Raw genomic sequence first — 22,653 nt, forward strand, 5'->3', positions numbered from 1 at the left:
TACTAATACGTAATATGAAGTATCATATCTAAGTATTAATATGTTGATTTATTTTAGGATGGAGGAATTTTTAGAGCGAGTAGCTGTACTATTGACAGCATTATTATCAATTGAAAATGGAAAAGAAAATTATCCGGTAGGAAAAAATATTTTTATTGGTTCTGCATTTACGAAGGTGGAGGTGATACCGGCGAGCGTTTTCACGCCAAACGCCAAGCGGCACGCACGCGACAAGCGTCGGCCGTCCGTGCAGCCGGCCACCCAGCTATCCACTCCCCAGCCCCACCCTATTCATTCCTCCCTCCCTCCCCTCGACCTTGCGCCTTCGCCCACGTCTCCGCTTCTCCTCCTCTCCTCTCTCCCTCTCCGCCTCTCCCAAACCTCCCCAAATCCCCCAATCCCAATGCCCTCCCAGTCCCATCCCTAGCTCGCTCCACCCCAATCCCCCACCCCCACCATGGCCCTCTCCTCCCGCGCCGCCGCCTTCCCCCACATCTCCCTCCCCTCCCCTCGCCCCCGCGTCTCCCTCCGCCCGCCACCCCCGGCCCCGCGCTCCCTGCGCCTCGACCGCGTCGTCGCCGACACCACCGCCGAGCTGGGCCTCGATGGCGGCGGCGGCGGCGGGCTGCTCGCCGCCGCCATCGAGCACCTCGAGCGGGAGCCGGCGTTCGCGGGGGAAGGGGAGGACGCCGCGGCGGCGGCGTCGGCGCAGCTCGCGGCGCTGTCCCCGCGGGAGCTGCAGCTGGTGCTCGTCTACTTCGCGCAGGAGGGCCGCGACGCCTACTGCGCGCTCGAGGTGTTCGACTGGCTCCGCCGCGCCAACCGCGTCGACGGGGAGACCATGGAGCTCATGGCCGCCATCGCCTGCGGGTGGATCGAGCGCCTCGTGGGCGGCGGCGGGGACGTCGCCGACGTCGCCGCGCTGCTCGGGGAGATGGACTGCGTCGGGCTCCGCCCCGGGTTCAGCCTCGTCGAGAAGGCCGTCGCGCTCTACTGGGACCGCGGCGACAGGGGCAGCGCCGTCGACTTCGTCAGGGACGTCCTCAGGAGAGGGGGCGTCGGCGTCGGCGTCGGCGTCGGCGACGGAGGGGAGTACGGCGGTGCTAGCGACGGCGAGCGCGGAGGGCCCGTCGGATACCTCGCGTGGAGGATGATGGTAATTGGATTTCTTCCCCCTTTCAATTTTACCCTCTTTTTTTAAGTGATTTTTTTTACCCATTTCTATGCTTGTATATCTCAATTGAATTGTTTGTGCGGTTGATGTGTACTAGCCTGGGTTACTGTATCTCTTGGTTCTTTAAACTGTGTGCTACTGCTACTGTGCTGAGAACTTAGACTTCTCGAAATCACGAGGTTGACATAATACATCATGTGTATCTGTGTACTAGGCATCGGTTAGGTCGCATCCTTGTTTTGATTCTGAATTGTTGACCTGCTCTACATCACTACTACTATATGTGAAGATAATTTGTAGTATTTAATAGGTGGTTGGGATATCAGCTTTCTTGTCTTTAAATCAATGTGCACATTAGGTGTACAGTACTTTAAACCGATCATTATAATATGCGCTTCTGGTAGATCTGATATCTCATGGCTGTTTGTATTATATGTTGTTAGAATAACGTATCAATTAATCACGTGTTATCCTATAAAATAATCATAACAACTAAATCCCCACATTGATCACTTGTTTAGATGTACTGTAGTTTATTGAGTTTCATATAATTATTTTGTTAGCCAGCATGCGTATCATCCTCAAAAAGTTTTAACAAAGGAGTTAACATTGGTAATATATATGTTGGTTTCATCACAAAAGTTTGGGTGTGTCAGGTTTCCTGATCCAATTGTTGGTTATTCCCATTGTTGAGCTGTTGTTTAGTTCTCTTCCAAAATTCGATTTTGGTCCCATGTAATTTGGGCATTTGGCCATGCTTTAAGAAAACTTGCTAGATTTTTGGCTAGCACCTTGCAGATTATTGCTGGAAAAATCCTATCCACCTATCTCTATGACAAGTAGGGACCACATTGGTTTCAAATTTTTGGTTGCCCAATAATTTGGAAGCTGGTTGCTAAGTAGACATAAGTGATCTTTTTTCTTAGCCCCACATTGCTGGTGAGTTCTGGGTTGTGTTGTGATGGGAGTGAGTCCACCTATAGGTACCCATTGATCCACTAACTGAACTAATGCACCTTTTTTCTTCAAAGCTAGTGAAAAAAAAAAAGCATTTTCAGTATGGTCATTGGCTGCCCATGGATTACCCACGCTCATTCCTGGGGTTGTACCAACCGAACTCGCCTTTGATAATGAATCAAACAAGGATTTGTTAGTCATCATGGATTATTTTTTAAGAAAGAGAGTGGGGACAATTTTGCAGCGGAAAATGTCCAATTTTGAATTATAATTTTTTTGTGGTATTACGATGTTCCTTGGGGCAGGCAAATGATAAAACCAACCTTTAGGAGACTTGAACTGGGGCTCAATATTTTGCAGGTATAAGTTGGGTCTACAAGCCAAACAAACCCTACTTGAGGTGTCTCTAAATTTCTTTTTCAGAATACATTGAGAGTACCTGCAGAGACCAGTGTATCACTGCTTTAGGGCTTTCTGCTGCATCATTTTGAATAAATTGTTTTTTATCGTTGAATAATGAATACTACTGCAACACAGCAAGATATTAAATAGTAAACCTGCAGCACTATGAAATAGCGATTCTTATTATTGGGATCCATCTTTTCTGTACCTTTACAGCAAGAAACCTAAGAGTATTAAGTGCGCTGAAGGATTTTACTTTTTTGAGGGATGAACTTGACTGAAACATTTTGATATTAGAGCGGTATACTATAACCAGTCTAGTTCTATTGTATTTTAACCCTTCTCTAGTCTTCCATAACTAAGCGGTCCTTTTGGTTTGGGTAACTTAGACTGATGGCATTCATCTTATATTATTTAAATTTTGTTTGACCCATGCTACTTGAATTCTTAGAGGATCATTCTATACTTAACAAGCATTCAATATTCTTTCGGGGGCAATGGTGTGATAATTTAAGTGTCAACAAGTACTTGTTTGTCGGGATGACTTAGGTTCACGGCATTACCAGTATAAAAACAAGCTGTGTCCCGATGCTACTAAAATACTAAATGGACAGTTCTTTTCACAAAGTTACTAGTCATTCTCTATTTTCTTTGGTATATGTCTGTGGTAGCTTATGTACTTAATATGTCCTTCCTGCTTGTGAACACTATCCCATGCTATCTCACATATATCTCTTGGTGCCAATTTGTTTAATGCTTTATTTTACTTTTCTTCTGATAGATGGATGGGGATTACCGGGATGCTGTTAAATTGATCATTGAATTTAAGGAGAGTGGCTTGCAACCTGAAGTGTATAGTTATCTTATTGGGTTGACTGCCTTGGTTAAAGAACAAAAGGAATTCTCAAAGGCATTGCGGAAATTGAATTCATCGGTGAAGGAGGGCTCGATTTCCAAACTTGACTCTGAGACTATGCATAGTATTGAAAATTACCAATCTGAATTATTAAGTGATGGTGTTCTTTTATCAAAATGGGCAATTGAGGAAGGCAGCAGTGATGTCCTAGGACTTGTGCACGAGAGGCTCCTTTCATTGTACACTTGCGCTGGTTGTGGCTTAGAAGCTGAGCACCAACTTTGGGAAATGAAGCTTCTTGGTAGGGAACCTGACACACAGCTCTATGATGTTGTTTTGGCCATCTGCGCTTCTCAGGGAGAAGTTGCTGCCGTCCGTCGATTGCTCGCTGGAGTTGAGTCAACCAGTGCTGGAAGAAGGAAGAAGTCTCTGTCATGGCTTCTACGAGGCTATGTCAAAGGCGGCTTTTATCTGGAGGCCTCGGAAACACTCATGAAGATGCTTGACATGGGCTTGTATCCAGAGTACCTAGACAGAGCAGCTGTGCTGACCGCCCTGCGGAGAAACATACAGGAATCTGGCAGCCTGGAGTCCTACATGAAACTCTGCAAGCGACTCTCCGAAACTGATCTGATTGGACCATGCGTCATATATCTATACGTGCGCAAGTTCAAACTATGGATGATGCACATGCTGTGAGCCTATCTGGCTCTGAAGTTACTTATGCTCATGTGAAGCTGGAGCTTCAAATGCTTTTGAGGGCTCTGGTGAAGGAGACGCTAGAAGACTCTGACTGGGAGGGTGAAGCAGCTGTTACATATTTACGGTTCCTTGTATATTTTTGGCTGAAAAGGAGCTCGATACGAGTTGTTCATCCTCGTCGGAGCTATTTGTTGGACGAGACTACGAGAGTACATACAGAATTTGTAAATCTTCAGTGCTGCCATCACCGGTTGGTGGTGAAACAAGGACAATAGTTGGTGTAGGGTATCGTACACGAGACTGTCGATCAATGTACACTTTGCCTTTCGGACCTTCTAATTGTATAGTCCTGGTATATATGGGAAAAGAAAAGGGAGCAACTTGTAAAGTTAAATGTAACATATACATCAGGACTGGCATGGCGTGGCAGTGGCGACCGAGCAGAGATATGCACTGCAGGTGAGGTACGATAGGAAGAGAGGTCATCTGCATCGCGAATTCACGATTCCTAGTTTAGTTTATTAGGTAGTAGGGTTTTTCATCTTAAAAAAGAATGAAGCGTACTGCTTACTGAAGCTGAACTTGGAGGATGAAGCTGAACACACACCTTCCATCAGGTGAGCTATGCTCACTTCTTAAATTCTTATTGAGCGATCCAGCAGTACAATATCTGTAGTGGGCATCCTTGGACGGGTAGGAATTTCATGGTTATTTCCAGGGATTTTACATCAAGGAGCTCATTTTTCATACAAATCAAGGAAAAAAACTCATGTGTACCAAAGGAAGCTTATGTTTGAGTTCAAATTGGTCCAACTACACTGATGGGGTTGAGAGAGGTCAAAGGCCCTCAATGGTTTAGCTGGCTGCGGCTGTTGCTGTTCTGTAGCTGAAGTAACCAGCAATAGAGCTCTATTGTGGTTGTGCAGCTGCAGGTAGGTAAGTTGAGTACTACCCCCAAACGAGGAAGCAACATAGTAGAAGTTAGACGGAGATGATAAGTGAGGACATCTGCTTAGTAGTGCCCAACTAGTGGTGGATACTAGCAAGCTTGGAGGAAATAAATCTCGAGTTCCTTATGTTTTTAAACATAGGGAAGAGAAAGGAGAAATAAGACATCTCTTTGTGAGAAGATGACCTGGTCATAGTTTTGTTCATACTCTTAAGATCATTCACATTTCGTCCCACCGATAAACTAGGGTGGTTTTTTTTGGTTGAGTCTACATTAACAAATCGGAATGCCATGTCATTGGCATCTCCAATGTATGTAATAAATCAAACAGTAGTACATCGAATCAAACCATGCATGCAGCAACTACCGAAACTGATCTATTATAAAAGAAAAACGGAACAATCTTGTTGTTTTGAACCATCCCAATAAAGAAATGAGTAAATTTCATGTGTGTATAGTCAAAGTTACATAAAACCTCAAATATTATGATTGGTGGTACATAACCATGTATTATGTTTCTAAAGTTTCAGAAAACCCACCCATACATGTTTGTTGAGCATACACTTAGAATTTTAAAGTATAATCTAATAACTTTTTAATTGATGATTTTTAGTCAAGGTTATTGGTTTAACTCTTCACTACTTTTTTTTAAAAAAAAATAATGCTCCAAACATAATAAAATTGAGAGTAAATTTCATAAAACCAAGGTATCATAGTCTAAGTTGCACAAACCCACATATGTTTTGACACGTAACGCATAACCCTAGGTATTATGTTTTTATAGTTTTATAAAACCACACCATTAACTATTTTGAGTTACTTCTATAGCAAAATTAAGAAAATGCTTGACATATGTGACTACGAGACTTTTATACGATGGATCATATAATTCATATTTGACTTTAGAACTCATAAACGTGATGGGGTCAAAGATCAATTTGGTCAATGTGTGTGGTTTTATGAAACACTATAATCATAATACTAAGGGTTATGTGCCATATGCTAAAATCCCTGTGGTTTCTGTAACTATGACCATAATACCCTTGGTTACCTGAAATTTACTCTAAAATCAGTTATGATTTGAATAAGGGTGAGATTTTATGAAACACTTGGACAATAAAACATGTGCTTGTGTACCACAAGACATAATACGTATGATTTATATAAGTCATAGTACATATGGTTTTGAGAGACCAGCAGCAACCGATTTCATATTTGAGAGATGAATGAACTGATACCACAATTGAGAGACCAAATATGGACTATTTTATATTTTAGTTGAAACTATTTTCCAAAAAGTTTCTGGGTCTTGCAATTTGGTGAAACAATATGAAATATAAGCACAATCAACAAATACCATGATATTTATCTACATGCATTCCGATATTGAATTTGAGTTTCATAAAACCCACTTGGATAGTGTTCTCGCAACATTCCCACTTGAATTTGAGTTTCATAAATTCTTATCCTAACAACTTTTAAAACATGCCACTACAAACATTTAAAACCTAGCTGTTAGTGAAATATAACAGAACTAGAAAATCAATGCACCCTTTGGCGTGTTTGCTAATTAGCCTGCGTGTGTAGCTGTAATAATTATTTAAATATTTACAATGCTCTAACATATCATAGTGAAATTTATTGACATTTTTTTAAGAAAATCGGAATCCTATTTTTCAATAAATTTTATGAATTTTCAATACAATTCATGTTTTGCTGCAATTTGTGTTTTATCTAACTTATATGATCTAAAAAATTAGAACATAATATATTTTTTTTCAACAGAAGTTTTATCAACAATAGCTAGCATAATCTATTTTATGTTTTACTAGAAAAAATGCCTGTGCGTTGCAACGGGTGAAGTCAATTTTAATCTTATTATTGTTATATGGTTTAGTTAAGATGAAATTCACCGTGGGAGTTCACTTGGATATATGTATTTTTAGAAAATCATGAGCTACAGTTAGGAGTCCGATCGTCTCAAGTTAGCATGCGAGTTTTTTAAACATGTTTCTTATATGATTCCTTCTGTATTACCAAAAGTGAACGATCTTAAAAACCGACTCAAATACGGATATGTATTTCCAAAAGCAAACGAACTTAAAAACCGACTCATACACGGATGACATACCAAAATACCAGCAAAAACATCTTCAATTTTTATAATAGTAGAGATAGAGAAGAGATATAGATTAAAACCAAAACATAAAATTAAAACCGACTCAAACACGGATGACGAACCACGGAAACATCTTCAATTTTTATAACCGACTCAAACACCGATTACGGACCGCGGAAACATCTTCAATTTTTATAATAGTAGAGATTAGGAGTATGAATTGACTATGGGTGGGACCGTGGGAGTGAGGGCTCAAATCCGATGATTTTATCTATTATTTTATATGTCTTTTAGTTTATATTTTCACTTTTAATTAGGGTCTATTTGGTAAGACTTTAACTTTTAAATTTAATTACAAGAATTGGGTCTGGAGTGTAGTTGTGGAGCTGTCTAAATCAACTCCACCTCTCTAGTTTGTTTTGTAGAAAACTTTAGCCAGCTCCACTGTAATTTTTTATTTTTATTGAAGTTGAAACTATTTGGTTGGACTCTCTGACTTCAAGAGAGGTGGGGATGAAGCTAAAGTTGTACCAAACAGATCCTAAATTTGTAGTTTGTCTTGCTAGTTGTTTATTCATGATTTTTGTTTTTAGTTGTTCACGTATACGTTACCGTACACATATACGTGAGCCAGAACGTTAGCTTTTCATTAAAGAAAGTTAAGATAAAACCAGGAGATAAGTGGGCTTGCTGTTGCTGTGCGCGGTTATGTTGGGGAGGCCGTTTGGGCCAATGGCCCAAGCGGAAGCGTACGTCGGTACGTGCACGTTGCTGGATAGATGGAGGAAAGGGAGCGCTGGGGAGGCGGATGCGTACATGCGACGTTTGTTGTTTCTCTCCTTTTTTTTTTTCTTACACATGCCACCTAATCATTGTGCTACTTGGTCCAATCAAACGGCGACATTACCGCCAACTTGAGATATGTAGATTCGACCAAACATAATAGTGAAACATTTAAACCTATAAAAACTTCCTTTTAGCGGAATATAACGTAATTTGATCAAACATAATGGTGTTTAAGACTAAAAAAACTAAAAATTTATGAGACAAATATAATTTAATACACCTTTGAAGGCTTGACCAAATTTATCTAGATTCCAAATACTCTGTTGTAGCAAGAGGCAAACACCATCCTCATATTCGATCAAAACACTCTTACCCACTTGGAAAAGAGGTTTTTACTCGTGGCAAAACTTTTCGACCTAATGTGACAAGTAAATACTAAAAGACTGACAAACATGGTAAGAACGCTAGTCTGGAAAGGAGTATTCTAGCCTACCACAAGAGGAAAATACCATTAGACCATGGCGGATGAAGCCTGAAAATTATATCATTGAGTGAGGAATATTACTCAAGAAGATACTGCGGGGACCATTTTAACCACTCCTACAAGCTGGCGCCATACTATTAGGGTTTCTAACTTTACAGAGGTATTGTTGTAACTTCCTATGTATAGTTAGGGGTAGGATTGTAACCTCACATGTACCTCCGGATGCTATATAAGCCGGTCACGATCTTGTAATCAGACACGAGGTCAGAGATATCATAATACCATACAACAGATGAGACTTTACTCTTCGAGTCATCTCACTTTTGGGAACATATTATTTTCCCACCTATCCCTGATTTGTCCGTGACCTAAGGTCACTACATACTCTTGCGCACAACTTAGAATTTTGTTATATATTTTCCAGTCAATTTACTCATTTGCTAAAATTTTCCTCTATTTGCCAAATTTTTTTTTTGCCACATTTGTCTAAGATTAAGGCCGTGTTCTTCCCCCTATTTTCCCAACCCACCTCACTCGTTTTTCGCGCGCACGATTTTCAAACTGCTAAACGGTGTGATTTATGCAAAAAAATTCTATATGAAAGTTGTTTTAAAAAATCATATTAATCTATTTTTCAAAAAATAATAATTAATACTTAATTAACCATGCAACTACACAGCCTAAGTGTTCAAAATTATTGTCACATCTTAGGTCATTAGTAAGCCTAAGATACATTTCTGATTTTGTGTCACATGATTTATATAGATAGACCCTTTATTAAAAGCACGTTTTTGCTAGTTAACTGTCGACAGTTTTCAGCGCTGAAAACTTTTCTTTTTTTGTCCGTTCGATCCGGCTCCAAGATTCGTGCTGGCGGTGCTAGAAGATAGAAAAAAATTTGCAAGCCCAATTCGTGTCTGCACCAATTTGTAAGCCCAGTTCGTGCCTGGTGGTGCAGGAAGATGGAAAAATTTTGCAAGCGCGCCATGGGGATCGAACCCAAAACCTGCAGCATACACACTTGCTCCATTACACTTTAGTGGGAGTTACACCTGAGTTAAAGACTAAATATACTGTAGTTCCATAGCAGTTACATAATAGTTACAATATAATTACACTATAGTTACATAATAGTTATATTTAAAAGTTTTTCATCTAAAAAACTGTCGAGTGTTGTATAGCTACTCCCTATACAACTGCCTAAGCTAATCAAACTTGCCTAATATTTAGACGTATGACTAGCAATAAAATAACCCCATTAACCTCAGGAGTTAGGAGTACAAAATAGTATACCTTTTCTTGTCCCTTTTGAATTTCAAAAGGAGGCACCTCCACCACTGACCGTCCGATCTCCCCAGCAAGGGCGACCACCGGATAGGATCCCCCTCGGCCGTCCGATCGGTCGCGGCCGCTGGGATGAAGCCACGCGTCCCTCCCGCGTCTCTCCCTCCCAAAAGCCCACCTCCAAAACCCCGGAGCCCGCCCGCGTCGTAAACCCTAGCCGCCTCCGCCGCCTCCTCCCCCCTCAAATCCCCCCACCTCCTCGCTTCCCCCCTTCCTCCGCCCGCCGGAGCAGAGTTCCTGCTCCTTCCATCCATTCCGTTCGGGAATCAGGCGAGCGCGTCAGCATCCCCCTCCTCCTCCTCTCGCCGCCGCCTTCGTCGCAGGCATCGCCGTGCTCTGACCGGAGGGCACTTGTTCTTTCCTTCGTCAGAGCGGAGGGGAGCGGAGGAGCGGAGCCGGAGATCCAGATCTGCACGGGAAGGTATCTCCCGCTGGTACGGTCTACTTCTCTCTTTGACGGATTGAATCCGCCGTGCCATGATTTTTTTTTCTTCTTCTTCTTCTCATGGGGGGGAGTTTACCCTAATCCGTTTTCTCTTCACTTGCGCGCGCTGTGAGCTACGGCACTCGAATCTTCTGCTTTCGGTAAAATGGAAACGCTGGTTTTGCAGTTCGCCTGGGATTCACTGCCGTATATTGTGGGGATTATCTCGCTGGTTGAAGGAGGGAAGGGTGGGGTTTAACCTTGTTTTTGCTTATTTATGCTAGTATAAGCATTCCTGTGGGTAGGTTACTATCATGTTATATATTTCGCGGTAGGCGTGTTGCAAGTGATTTTGCCCTAGTTGGAAGGGAGGGGAAGGGGTGCTCATTTTGACGGTTTTAGATGTTAAGATTTAGGTCAACATGTGCTGCGGAAGTGTGTATGGATTCGCTTTGACCTAATTTTTTCTCTTCATTGTTGCAAGAAAGGTAATACAGATCTTTCTGCAATATTCCATCCACTAAGTTTGTGTAGATGAGCGCCCGCTATTTGATTGGGCCTATTTTACCCCCTTTGATTTTCTGATGACCTTGCACTGAATATACTGTTCCATCTCTTATTGTTGGTCTTCAGGGCACGAGATGTCATTGTATACTGCCCAGGTCTACCTGCGCTTGTGCTAGCTGTTTAGGTTATTTTGTGTTTTTTGTTCTGTGAGTTGCTTCTGGGTGGTGCTGTTCAGTGTAAACATAATACCTGTGGATGTCCAAGGTCTGGTTATTGTGGCTATTCACATGCTTATGTTGTGCCTATGTTGTGTGGACCGGTTTTTTTTTATACCACAGCATATATGTTTGCTTTTCTTATGGTTGATTGATAACAAACTGATTTGGCCTGTTCAAGATACTGATACTAATAGCATATTCACCTATTCAACCTGTTTACTTTGGTTTAGTAATTTCTTCATTGTATGTCAGGGTGTTGCCCTTTTATTTGGTTATTCGTATTTTATCTAATGTGTTCCGCTGACTTAGTGTACTTGTGCAGCTGCCTGTTGAATATCTAATTGCCCACAGCATAGTTAATCTAATTGAGCTTTGCATTGTTAATTGTACTTAGCTTGGTTCCCTTGTTTAGATGAAACTCATGGCCAAATGAGGTGCTTATCCAACTGTTTAACTGAGTAACTTGATTTTCTTATGGGAAACAATCAATTTTTAAGTAAGGGTAAATTAAATTTGAATAATCTTTAGCAGAGCTTAACTGTGTTGCTAATGTGGATAACATAAATGTTGCATGGTGATAGTTCTACATCTTGTAACCATAATTTGCAAGTATCTGTGGATGGAAAGGAATTCTGAAGGACCCTAAGCTAGGTCAAACTGGCCCAACGGCCTTTAGTTGCTAGGATTGTTAATTGATGTGCCCTTTCATTAAGTTTGTGTAATTGTTTTTCGCTTAACATGATTAACAGCTAAAATCTGTTTCTTTGATGTCTGCTAGGACAGTTGGTACAGCCATGAATATCACTCAAATCCTGCTATCAGCTCAATCTGCAGATGGTAACCTTCGGGCAGTAGCAGAAGGGAACCTCAAGCAGTTCCAGGAGCAGAATCTTCCCAACTTCCTTCTCTCCTTGTCAGTGGAACTTTCGGATAATGAAAAACCACCAGAGTCTAGACGACTTGCTGGTATTATCCTTAAGAACTCCTTGGATGCAAAGGATTCTGCAAAAAAGGAACTACTGATTCAGCAATGGGTCAGCCTGGATCCATCAATCAAACAGAAGATAAAGGAGTCCTTGCTGATAACGCTAGGATCTTCGGTGCATGATGCTAGGCATACCTCATCACAAGTCATTGCCAAGGTTGCATCCATTGAGATCCCCCGGCGTGAATGGCAAGAACTCATTGCCAAATTATTGGGCAACATGACACAACAGGGTGCACCTGCTCCACTAAAGCAAGCAACTCTAGAGGCCTTAGGGTATGTCTGTGAGGAGATTTCTCCTGAACACTTGGAGCAGGATCAGGTGAATGCTGTTCTAACTGCTGTTGTCCAGGGAATGAACCAGACAGAGCTAAGCCCTGAAGTCCGTCTTGCAGCAGTTAAAGCCCTATATAATGCTCTTGATTTTGCTGAGAGCAACTTTGCAAATGAAATGGAAAGGAATTATATCATGAAGGTAATTTGTGATACTGCTGTATCGAAGGAAGTGGAGATCAGGCAGGCAGCCTTTGAATGCCTTGTTGCAATTGCTTCCACATATTATGTACACTTGGATCCTTATATGCAAACCATTTTCAACCTGACAGCTAATGCTGTCAAAGGAGATGAGGAAGCAGTTGCACTTCAAGCTATTGAGTTCTGGAGCACTATTTGTGATGAAGAGATTGAGCTCCAAGAAGAATATGAGGGATCTGATGATGCTAATTCTACTGTAAATTATCGCTTCATTGAGAAGGCCCTCCCTTCACTTGTTCCGATGCTGCTAGAAACTCTGTTAAAGCAAGAGGAAGATCAAGATCAGGATGATAATGTATGGAACATTTCCATGAGTGGTGGGACATGCCTTGGGCTCATTGCTAGAACTGTTGGTGATGCGATTGTGCCTCTTGTGATGCCTTTTGTTGAGGGTAACATCACAAAACCAGATTGGCATTGTCGTGAGGCAGCTACTTTTGCATTTGGTTCTATCCTTGAAGGTCCATCTGTGGAGAAACTTGCTCCCCTGGTACAGGCTGGGCTTGACTTCCTGCTGAACACAACAAAAGACCCGAATAGTCAGGTAAGGGACACCACTGCATGGACTCTTGGGAGGGTATTTGAGCTCCTGCATTCTCCAGCCAGTGCAAATCCAATTATAACAAGCGCAAACCTTACTCGTATCATGACTGTCTTGCTGGAAAGTAGTAAGGATGTTCCAAATGTGGCTGAGAAAGTCTGTGGAGCCATATATTTTCTTGCCCAAGGTTATGAAGACGCAGAGTCGATTTCATCTGTGCTTACACCTTTTCTTCCTAATCTCATTGCTGCTCTCCTTTCTGCGGCGGATCGTGCTGATACCACCCACTTCAGGCTTCGTGCGTCAGCTTATGAAGCATTGAATGAGATTGTGAGAGTCAGCAACATATCTGAAACGTCAGGCATTATAGGTCAGTTACTGCAGGAGATCATGAGGAGATTGAATCTGACGTTTGATCTCCATATACTTTCATCTGGTGACAAGGAAAAGCAAAGTGATCTTCAGGCATTACTGTGTGGTGTACTGCAGGTCATCATTCAGAAATTGAGCAGCTCGGATGCTAAGTCAATAATTGCCCAGACTGCTGATCAGTTGATGTTTCTGTTTCTGCGTGTTTTTGCTTGCCACAGCTCTACTGTACACGAAGAAGCGATGCTTGCCATCGGTGCTCTTGCTTATGCCACTGGTACAGATTTTGTGAAATACATGCCTGAGTTTTTCAAGTATCTGGAAGCTGGCTTGCAGAATTATGAAGAGTACCAAGTCTGTTCCATCTCTGTTGGAGTGGTGGGTGATATTTGCCGTGCCTTGGAAGATAAAATTTTGCCCTTCTGTGATGGGATTATGACTGTTCTTCTCAAGGACCTGTCAAACTCGATGCTTAATCGTTCTGTGAAGCCTCCGATTTTCTCATGCTTTGGAGACATTGCTCTTGCTATTGGTGATAATTTTGAGAAATACCTTCCTTATGCTATGCCAATGCTTCAAGGAGCTGCCGAACTTCTTGCTGTTTTGGACCATACAGATGAGGATATGGTTGATTATGGTAACCAGCTCAGACGGGGAATCTTTGAAGCTTACTCTGGCATACTCCAGGGTATAAAGGGTGCAAAAGCTCAGTTGATGATACCCTATGCAAGCCATCTATTGCAGTTCACTGAAGCTGTCTACAAGGACCGCAGCAGGTTAATGTCATGCACATTGCAATTTATGTTGTATTATATTGTTAAGTTTTTACCTGCTTAGTGCTTACATACATTACATTTGTGTTTATACTTTCAGGGATGAGAGCGTGACAAAGGCTGCAGTTGCTGTCCTGGGGGATCTTGCGGACACACTCGGCTCAAGCTCAAAGGATCTGTTCAAAAGCAACCTCTTCCATGTTGAGTTCCTGAGGGAGTGCCACGATTTGGATGATGAAGTTAGGGACACCGCGTCATGGGCCCAGGGAATGATAAACCAAGCACTGGTTTCTTAAGAGGGGATTATTTTGTTTTGTCAGTTATTGGGGAGGTTTCTTTTGTGGCTGTGCCAAGACCATTTGCCACAGATTGAACGAAAGGATACCAACATATATGTAGCGTCAGTCGTAGGCTTCTTCTGTGCTTTTGTCGTCAGTCTGTCAAGTCAGTTTATGCGTCGCATTTGGCGTGGGTGGATTCTGGCATTGAATGTCTTGAACAGCTAAACCTGTTAATGTTAATGTATTCTACCTGTGGTGTTTATCCATTCGATTCTGCTGATGTTACTGCCTGCCTAAGAGCAAGTTTAATAGTATAGCCAATTATTAGCTCTAATTTATCTATAGTCAACCTATTAGCTCATTCATACAATAGTTATATAGTACACTATTAATATCTGGTCCCACATATCATACACACACTCCTTTTTGGAGTCCGTGCTACAGCTGGCTACAAATCTGTAGCCTACTGCTCTTTTCTTTCCTCATTTATCTTCTTAAAATATGTTTGCAGCTGGCTTATAGCTTGCTAAATCCTGCTATTGTACCTGCTCTAATACTTCTATCATGTTCAGGTGATATTAAAGTTGCCAGCCTGTCATGTGTATTTGCAAATGCAATGTTCTTGTCAATTGTCATCCTTGTTGGCAAGTCATTTCAAACTTGTCAAGATGTTGGTTTCAGTTATATACTAGACGTTGTGATGCTACCACACAACTTTACTTTTGTTGATACTCGTTGAACTTGTATATGCTTTGGTTTCAGGTATTATGTGCAGGATGAATGTTATGCAGAAGCTGTACAGCTCAGGTAGATTGGTTTGTGAAACTACACAAGGTTTTACATTTCAATCTCGTTAAACACCTCACAAGAATCTGCACGCACACTACATATGAAATCCCCTCATTGTTCATGTCATATTTACAGATGGATGCAAAGTAGGTTCATTTCAAGAGCAAAGTTACAAATACTGGCACGCTGGTCAGGCTGCCTCGGTGGAGATGATCTCGAGCTCGGCCCACCAGAGCGGCGACACCTTGGGGGTGGCGGCGTCGGGCGGCATGGCGGTGATCTCCCTGAGCCGGGCCGCGACGTCGGCCATGGAGGGGCGCCGCCTCGGGTCGCGGTCGGCGCAGGACCGGACGACGGCGTCCAGGCGGTCGACGGTCTCGGCGTGGAAGGCGCCCCGCAGCGCCGGGTCCATGACGTCCCGCAGCCGCCGCTCCCCGCGGAGGAGCGCCGCCGCCCACCCCTGCACCAGCCCGCCCTCCGACGCCGCGAGCCGCCCCGCCATCATCTCCAGCAGCAGCATCCCGTACCCGTGCACCACGCTCTCCCTGTCCGCCATCGCCGGCGCCGCCGCCGCCGCCGCCATCTCCTCCTCGCAGAAGCCCACGTCGGAGATCTTGGCGGCGAAGTCGTCGGTGAGGTAGACGGTGGAGGCGTCCAGCGTCCGAACGATCTCCGGCGGGGCGAGCTGGTGCATGTGCTCCAGGCAGTAGGCGACGCCGACCGCCACGCGCAGCCGCGTCGGCCAGTCCAGGTGCCCCTCGTCCCTCGCTGCATTTCCCACCGTCAATGTCAGCTGCCATTTTTCGTGCTTGCTACAGGTCGGGGTGTCGAAGTAGGTAGAAATCCAAAGTTCCAAAGAAAATTACCGTGGAGATGCTCGAATAGTGTGCCGTTTGGGGCGTACTCGAACACCATCATCCTCGTGAACGGCTGCTCCTCCTCGCAGTAGCCAAGAAGGTTCACAAAGTTCTTGTGGTTCACTCTCGACAGGCTCGTTATCTGGAACAACCCCCCAACACAAATGACACAATGTTAGGCACCGTTATCTCGTAAACTTTTTCACAGGAATCAGTGAATCAGTTCAATTTCATAGGGACCTAGGGAAAAAAAATAATCAAGTATTGCATTATTGGTAGTCAAAATTAAAATAATATCAAGGGAAACGTATCTTACACACGCTAAAGATTCTAGATATGATTTGTGGATGTACTCTAATTGACAATTATTTACTCTGGTTTTTAATACATAACGTCATTGACCATTGGCCTTATTTAGCTTTTTTTTTGCAAATATTTAAATTACATTTAATGATAAACCAAGTAACAATAAAATAAACAATAATAATAGTAATATTTACAAAGGGAGGCAGTAGTAATACCTTCTTTCTGAAGTGTGCCTCGCACTTCTTGGACCAGTCCTTGGGCGACGTCTTGGTGGTGGAGACGACGGCGATCTCGACGCCGCTGGAGAGCGTCCCCTTGTACATGGTGTACTCCGGCAGCGAGCCGATGACGTTGCTGAAGTCCTCGCACGCCGCCTCCAGCTCCGCCCTCCTTAGCGCCGGCACCCCCGTCACGAACGCCCTCTGCAGCTGCCCGCTCAGCCCCGTCGCCCACGGCCGCACGCTCCTCACCACCTTGCTCGACCGGTAGCACGCCGCGAACGCCGCCGCCGACGCCGCAAGAAGCACCGACGCCCCCGCCGCCGCCACAAGAACGTAGTTCGTCTTGCCGCCGCCGCCGCCGCGCCTCGTTGCGCTCCCGTCCGTCACCTCCGGCCGGCTGGTTTCGCCGGCGTCGCCGGAGCTAGACGCCGGCGGCAACGCGATGCTGCGGGGGCGCGCGTGTTCCTCGCCGCGCCGCGGCGGGGCCGCGTGCTCGGCGACCGCGGCCGACGACGCTGGCGAAGGCGCAGGGGAAGGCGAAGGCGAGGGCGAGCTCGACGGGCCCTGGACCGGCGGCATGTCGAGCCATGGCGGCCAGTCCTTGAGCGGCGGCGGCGGCGGCAGCAGCATCGGGAGTCCGAACGGGTTCGACGGCGTCGACGACGTCGACGGCCATCCGGCCTTGCTGCCGGCGTGCCTGCTCCGCTGCTGCTGCTGCTGCGAAGATGATGATGACTTCTTGGCATGGATCAACCTGCGAATGATTGAGCAGAGATGAGGCTAAAGTTGACGAGCAATTGGACAAGAACATGCGTGCAGCCCGGATGGGGTCGAATGGTTGGTTGTTCAGCTGTCCATCTCTGACAGCCACGACAACATTCCTAGCACAAAATTTTTTCCTACCATTCTATATCTACTTTGATTTCTATGGAAAAATGTCTTTGTGATGAACATTCACGGATAATTCAGGCAAATTTGGCCTATGCTTGTTCAAATGCAGGGGAAACTTGTGATGGAAGAGAAGAAGAAATTATGCCCAAGCTGCAACCTAATTATAACACTGTGAATTATTATTTCCTTAAAGGAAACTCTATTATTGCGGTTTTTTGAAAATAAACTTTATTACTGCTGCCTATAATTAAGAGTCTCTGAATTTTGTCAAAATTTAGACTGAAATTCAGGGCATGTACGAACATGAAAGTGAGCCAAGAAAACATCAATCGTTCTCACCGAGCTGCAGGGCGCACGCCTTCATTCCAATTCGCCGTTCCATCAACACCACATCATAACAATGATTTCAAAACATACACAAATCAGCTAAACAGAAACCAGAACATTCTTGGACAAGCTGATCATCTGAACAAACAAAAACAAAAATACAACACACACCTCGCCGAGCACCATGGCCGCCGCCGCCGCCGCTGATCCCAAGCTGAAGCTGCAAGCAGAGCAGCAGCAGCACAGCCACCGCCACCCTGCTCATCCTCTCCATGAAGAGCAGGACGGTCTTAAGAAGGGAAAGAGAGAGAAGCCTGCAGCAATGGCGATGATGATGGAGCTCTTGCAGAGGAGGCAGGGAAAGCAATGCAAGAGAGATAAGCTTAAGCCAAGCTAAGCTAGGCAGCAGCAAGAAGCAGAGGCGAGAAGATGATTTGGGCGTGACCACTGCGGCGAGCTAGCGAGAGCCACGCCGCCCACGGCACGCGGCGACAATAAATTCTTGTGCTTGGCTCGATTTGGATTTTTTCGACCTAACTAGTGCTACTATTGCTTAGGAGTATGCATGTACTATGCCCACTTCATCCAGTGGTTGGGGTTCTTGCGATAGGTGAGAAGTCACAGGAGGATACATGATAGTAGTAGAATTGTTACGGATTTCGCAAAAGAAGGGTTTTAATCAGTGTCCTAATCCTAGAGGGGGGCTTTTAATTTGTACTAGCAATTAATTGTCTAGAAAGAGAAAAAAAAGAGAGGTTTGTAATTAAAGGAGGCGCTTTTATCACGAAATGGTGAGATAGGATCAGGTTGCTATGGTATAGCTAGGGCCAAGGTATTAGTTATTCCTTCTGAATTACTTCCTCCGTTTCACAATGTAAGTTATATTAGCATTTCCCACATTCACAATGATGCTAATAAATTTAGATAAATATATATGTCTAGATTCATTAACATTGGTATAAACGTGGGAAATGCTAGAATGACTTACATTGTGAAACGGAAGGGTAGGAGATTTGATTCTGTGAAGTTTGTACATTGCCTAACGCTACAAGATTGGTATGTGTTCTTCGATCACAGGGGGAGTTCAGCTTTGGCAAAATCTGGTATGACTGTAATATTTTGGCCATCATTAATATATATAAACCATGTAAATAAGCGAATTTCGTACGATTAATTATTGTTTAAAAAACTAGATTCTGGACAGGTTGCGTGATTTTACTCTTGGAAATATGTGCTAATATGGCTCAAGACTGAGGCTATTTAGAAAAAATAAAAATAGTGAATTACTTCCAATATTTGTTGGAAAAGCGCTCCTTTTTTGGTAAGTGTTTGCTACCTACAAAAATTTCGGATGCCTGAAATAAGAAAAATAAAATTGGATGGCAAAAAATAGTTGTGAAGACAGATCTACAATAAAATCATTATTTATCCAATCTAAATGTTTAAGAGATGTTGAACTTTACAGTTTGGGAAAATTTGATTAGAGGTTTCACCAAATGAAAATTTTAAACTTCATTTATGCAAGTCAAATGGTCAACACTAATGACAAAGGATGCGGTCTGGTTAATTGCGATGAAATATATTGAGTGGGCCATTGTTCACCTCACCCAATAAATGTTCACTTTCTACTCTCTCCATCCCATAATATACTACCACCGTTCCAAAATACTTATCGTTATAGGTTGTTTAGCATATACTAATATTTGAAAAAAAAATACTATAATACCCCTTAACTAATAATGGATAATTGGATGTGGGATGGTGGTTAGGGGTAGAATAGGGAGAAATTTGAATTGGAAGTGGTTGATATGACATGTAGTACTTCAAAATGGCAACTGTTTTGGGATAATTTTTAAATGCTAGAAAGACAAGTATTATGGGACGGAAGAAGTAAGAGATTTTATTCCTACTATTAGTCCCACAATGGGACTTTGCTATACTACTTGTCACATTCCATTAATTCTAATTCAAATTTCTACCTATTTTAACCTTCAACTACCCACTCGTCACAACCAAAATCACATTCAATAGAGGCATTGCAGTCTTTTCTTTTCATTCTTAATCTTTCCCAAAAGAAAATAATCCCTTATATTATGGAATGGATCAGGGAGTACATAGTTTGTGTTGCCCATGGGATTAATTGACAAAACCAGCTTGCATCTCTAACTACTAACTAGTCAAATTTCAAACTCATTTTTGTTTTTCTGTTTGAGGCCCGAATTCAATTTTGAATTTTGAAAACGTCGTTCACACTGCTTCATGTGCCTCAATAGTCCAGTTATTTTTTTTTACATAAAATTCTGGCTATCTACTCCTAGCTAGTTCTGCCGTTGAGGTAGTTGAAGAGGATGAGCTGCCAAAGACAAAGGGGATGCTAGCTACTACCATGCATCAAGTTGGTCAGGTCAGGCAGGATTAAGCTTTAGAAAGCGTGGTAGATGGTACATCAACAAGGAAACTGATGTGAGGTCTCATGCAGATTTGACACCAAAGCAAAGCATTCTCAGAGATTTTCCTAACACACCGCGTGTTGATTGCGTCGTTTGTGATATCTTAGTAACCAAGCCGATTAAATTAAATTATGACCTGTCCCATAAACAGAGGAAGACAAATAGACAATCCCGATGGGATTAGACAATCCAGAGGAAGACAGAGTTCGTCAGAAGTTGTACGTCGAAGTGTACCGCAAGCTGGAAACTTCTACGTGAACTGATTGAATGTGAAGAACTGTGTAGTGAACCGTAAGATTATTGGCTCCCTTCGGTGCGCAGCCTCAGCCAGCTATGCCGATCGCTAATTTCGTTCTTCATTTTTATCAATTACATAGGAGACATGCTTGTTTTACTCTACTTCAACCGAATTTAAACTAGATAATACGGGAGTTTGGCATGGAGAAAATGCCCATTTAATGAAAATAGATAAACTGTAACTAAAAGAATTTCTCAGCCAGGTTATTGACACTCCCCCTCTTATAATGTGTGTAGCTCCACCCTCACAGACACACGCATATAAAGTCGTAGATTATTTCAATTACGTAGAAGACATGCAAGCGCACACAGACTCGATCTTGCTCTCGATCGATTACCTCTTGTAATATAAGTTAGTTCCATTGACACACCCATATATATATAAAATCGAAGATTATTTCAATTACGTGGAAGACATACACGCACACAAGCGCTCGCTCTCGGTCGATGGAGGCCGGGAGAGGGTGGCGCGTTGCTGTAGCTAGTTGCATGCGCGCCGCTCGATTGCTGCCGCGCGCGCGCCTCATTGCGATTTGCGATAGATGGGGATCGCTCGCCCGCCGCGCGCGTCGTCGTCGTTCGCTCGCTCGTACGTGTATATGCAAATGCAGTGCAGCTAAGCCAACGACGGCAACGTACGTCGTCGTCTTCTTCCTCGATCGATCGATAGCTAGCTCCACCGGCCATGCATATATGTCCTGCGCTGCATGCATGCATGGTACGGTGTCAGATAATTAATAACAATAATATAGTGCAAGTTGTAGGCATATATACGTGGTATATATGGTATCAGTTAGGTTTTAAGCTTAAGCAAACACACAGGTGGAGAAAGCCTTTATAGTCCTGGCTGGTAACCCCCTATAGTCCCCTTTTTTTCTAACCGGGACTATGAATCCGGGATTAAAGATCGCTATCTTTAGTCCCGGTTAAAATAACCGGGACTAAAAATACATCTTTAATGTTACCAATCGGGACAAAAGATGGCAGCGCAAAGTCCCGGTTGGTCACCATTTTTTTTATTGTTTCTTTCCATTGCTCCTCCCAAATGTCCCTACATATCCCAAATCCTATCCCCAAATCAAAGTATCATCACAAATCAGATTCACATCACAAATTCTAAAAAAATAGATCACAAATTCTAAAAGAAATACATCACAAATTACATACATCACAGATCCAAACATCAATACATCACAAATCACATACATCACAGATCCAATGATTCACAAGTTCTCAGATCCAATGATTCACAAATTCGAAAAAAACAAAAAGGGTTGCCGCTGCCGCCTCCCGCCTCCCCTCCGGCAGAGGGGAGGCCACTGCCTGCCGCCCGCCGCCCGCCGCCCACAGCGCCAGCCGCCGTCGCCCGGGCTCGGCCGCCTGGGCTCGCTCGGGTATGGGAGGTGGAGGAGGTAGGGAGGGGGAGGAGAGGAGAAGGGGGAGGAAGGGCAGAGGAAGGCTGAGATCTGAGAGAGGCCGGATCTGAGAGGAGGTTGTTAATGAGAGGGAGGAGAGAGAGAGGAAGGGGGAGGGATTAGATAAGATCGAGACTACTGGCGTGCGCCGCTCAGGTAGTTTTATCTTTAGTCCCGATTGGTATAAACATCCGGGACTAAAAACCTATTTTTAGTACCGGTTGTTTATACCAACCGGGACTAAAGATAATTGGGGTCTGAATTTGACCCAACAACCTTTTGATCACGACTAAAAATGATCTTTAGTTACTAATCGGGACTAAAGATTAAATTTTTTTTAACCGGGATTAAAAATGATCTTTAGTCTCTGTTCCTATTTAAACCGGGACTATTGTAGTTTTTGGGCGACCGACTAAAGATGGTTTCTCCAATAGGGACAGCTTCATCTGTCGTACATCTGGTAATTAATGTACGTACGTGCGTGTACTGATCGATCTACTCCTGATCTCTGGACAAATACTCCCTCTCCGTCCTTTTTGTTTGACGTTGATTTGCACTAACCAACGTTAAACATTGGGCGATGTTGATATATATACTGGATATACTATTCATTTATTTTTAAACTTTAACTGCTCGCCGGCCGTCATTTTAAGAAAATGCATAGATCGATACTTCAAAAATATTTGGTATTCACC

At 43.4% G+C, this 22,653-nt stretch overlaps 3 protein-coding genes across 6 annotated transcripts; 2 read left to right on the forward strand and 1 right to left on the reverse strand.

Annotated features, from left to right (window-relative positions):
- The first annotated feature begins 303 nt into the window (after positions 1-303).
- On the forward strand, positions 304-5,413 carry LOC127774640 (pentatricopeptide repeat-containing protein At2g30100, chloroplastic). The gene is made up of 2 exons (XM_052300920.1): positions 304-1,156; positions 3,315-5,413. Exons 1-2 carry the CDS (start codon positions 458-460, stop codon positions 4,086-4,088), a joined length of 1,473 nt encoding a protein of 490 aa, XP_052156880.1. The 5' UTR covers positions 304-457; the 3' UTR covers positions 4,089-5,413.
- A 4,513-nt stretch (positions 5,414-9,926) lies between these two features.
- Positions 9,927-14,684, forward strand: LOC127773140 (importin subunit beta-1). 4 transcript variants are annotated; one of them, XM_052299165.1, is made up of 3 exons: positions 9,927-10,207; positions 11,701-14,127; positions 14,225-14,684. In XM_052299165.1, exons 2-3 carry the CDS (start codon positions 11,717-11,719, stop codon positions 14,418-14,420), a joined length of 2,607 nt encoding a protein of 868 aa, XP_052155125.1. In that variant the 5' UTR covers positions 9,927-10,207; positions 11,701-11,716; the 3' UTR covers positions 14,421-14,684. The 4 variants fall into 4 exon arrangements, with proteins under 4 accessions (XP_052155125.1, XP_052155124.1, XP_052155127.1 ...); XM_052299164.1 differs by having other exon boundaries at positions 11,706-14,127; XM_052299167.1 differs by having other exon boundaries at positions 9,927-10,194.
- Positions 14,685-15,188: 504 nt separating this feature from the next.
- Positions 15,189-18,428, reverse strand: LOC127773142 (probable inactive receptor-like protein kinase At3g56050). The gene is made up of 5 exons (XM_052299168.1): positions 17,968-18,428; positions 17,809-17,827; positions 16,573-17,332; positions 16,061-16,193; positions 15,189-15,962 (listed from the first exon to the last, which is right to left on the reverse strand). Exons 1-5 carry the CDS (start codon positions 18,068-18,070, stop codon positions 15,385-15,387), a joined length of 1,593 nt encoding a protein of 530 aa, XP_052155128.1. The 5' UTR covers positions 18,071-18,428; the 3' UTR covers positions 15,189-15,384.
- Between the last annotated feature and the right edge of the window lie 4,225 nt (positions 18,429-22,653).

Source organism: Oryza glaberrima, chromosome 5, assembly GCF_000147395.1.
Source record: "Oryza glaberrima chromosome 5, OglaRS2, whole genome shotgun sequence".
NCBI classification, from domain to species: domain Eukaryota; kingdom Viridiplantae; phylum Streptophyta; class Magnoliopsida; order Poales; family Poaceae; genus Oryza; species Oryza glaberrima.

Bases quoted from the DNA above. Each gene is read 5' to 3' on its own strand.
- LOC127774640 (XM_052300920.1), top strand. From the start codon at position 458: ATGGCCCTCTCCTCCCGCGCCGCCGCCTTCCCCCACATCTCCCTCCCC. The intron at 1,157-3,314 runs GTAATTGGATTT...TTCTTCTGATAG, and splicing joins ACCTCGCGTGGAGGATGATG to ATGGATGGGGATTACCGGGA.
- LOC127773140 (XM_052299165.1), top strand. From the start codon at position 11,717: ATGAATATCACTCAAATCCTGCTATCAGCTCAATCTGCAGATGGTAAC. The intron at 14,128-14,224 runs GTTAATGTCATG...TTATACTTTCAG, and splicing joins GTCTACAAGGACCGCAGCAG to GGATGAGAGCGTGACAAAGG.
- LOC127773142 (XM_052299168.1), bottom strand. From the start codon at position 18,070: ATGGAGAGGATGAGCAGGGTGGCGGTGGCTGTGCTGCTGCTGCTCTGC. The intron at 16,194-16,572 runs GTATTACTACTG...GGGTTGTTCCAG, and splicing joins AGGCACACTTCAGAAAGAAG to ATAACGAGCCTGTCGAGAGT. The intron at 15,963-16,060 runs GTAATTTTCTTT...TGGGAAATGCAG, and splicing joins ACTATTCGAGCATCTCCACG to CGAGGGACGAGGGGCACCTG.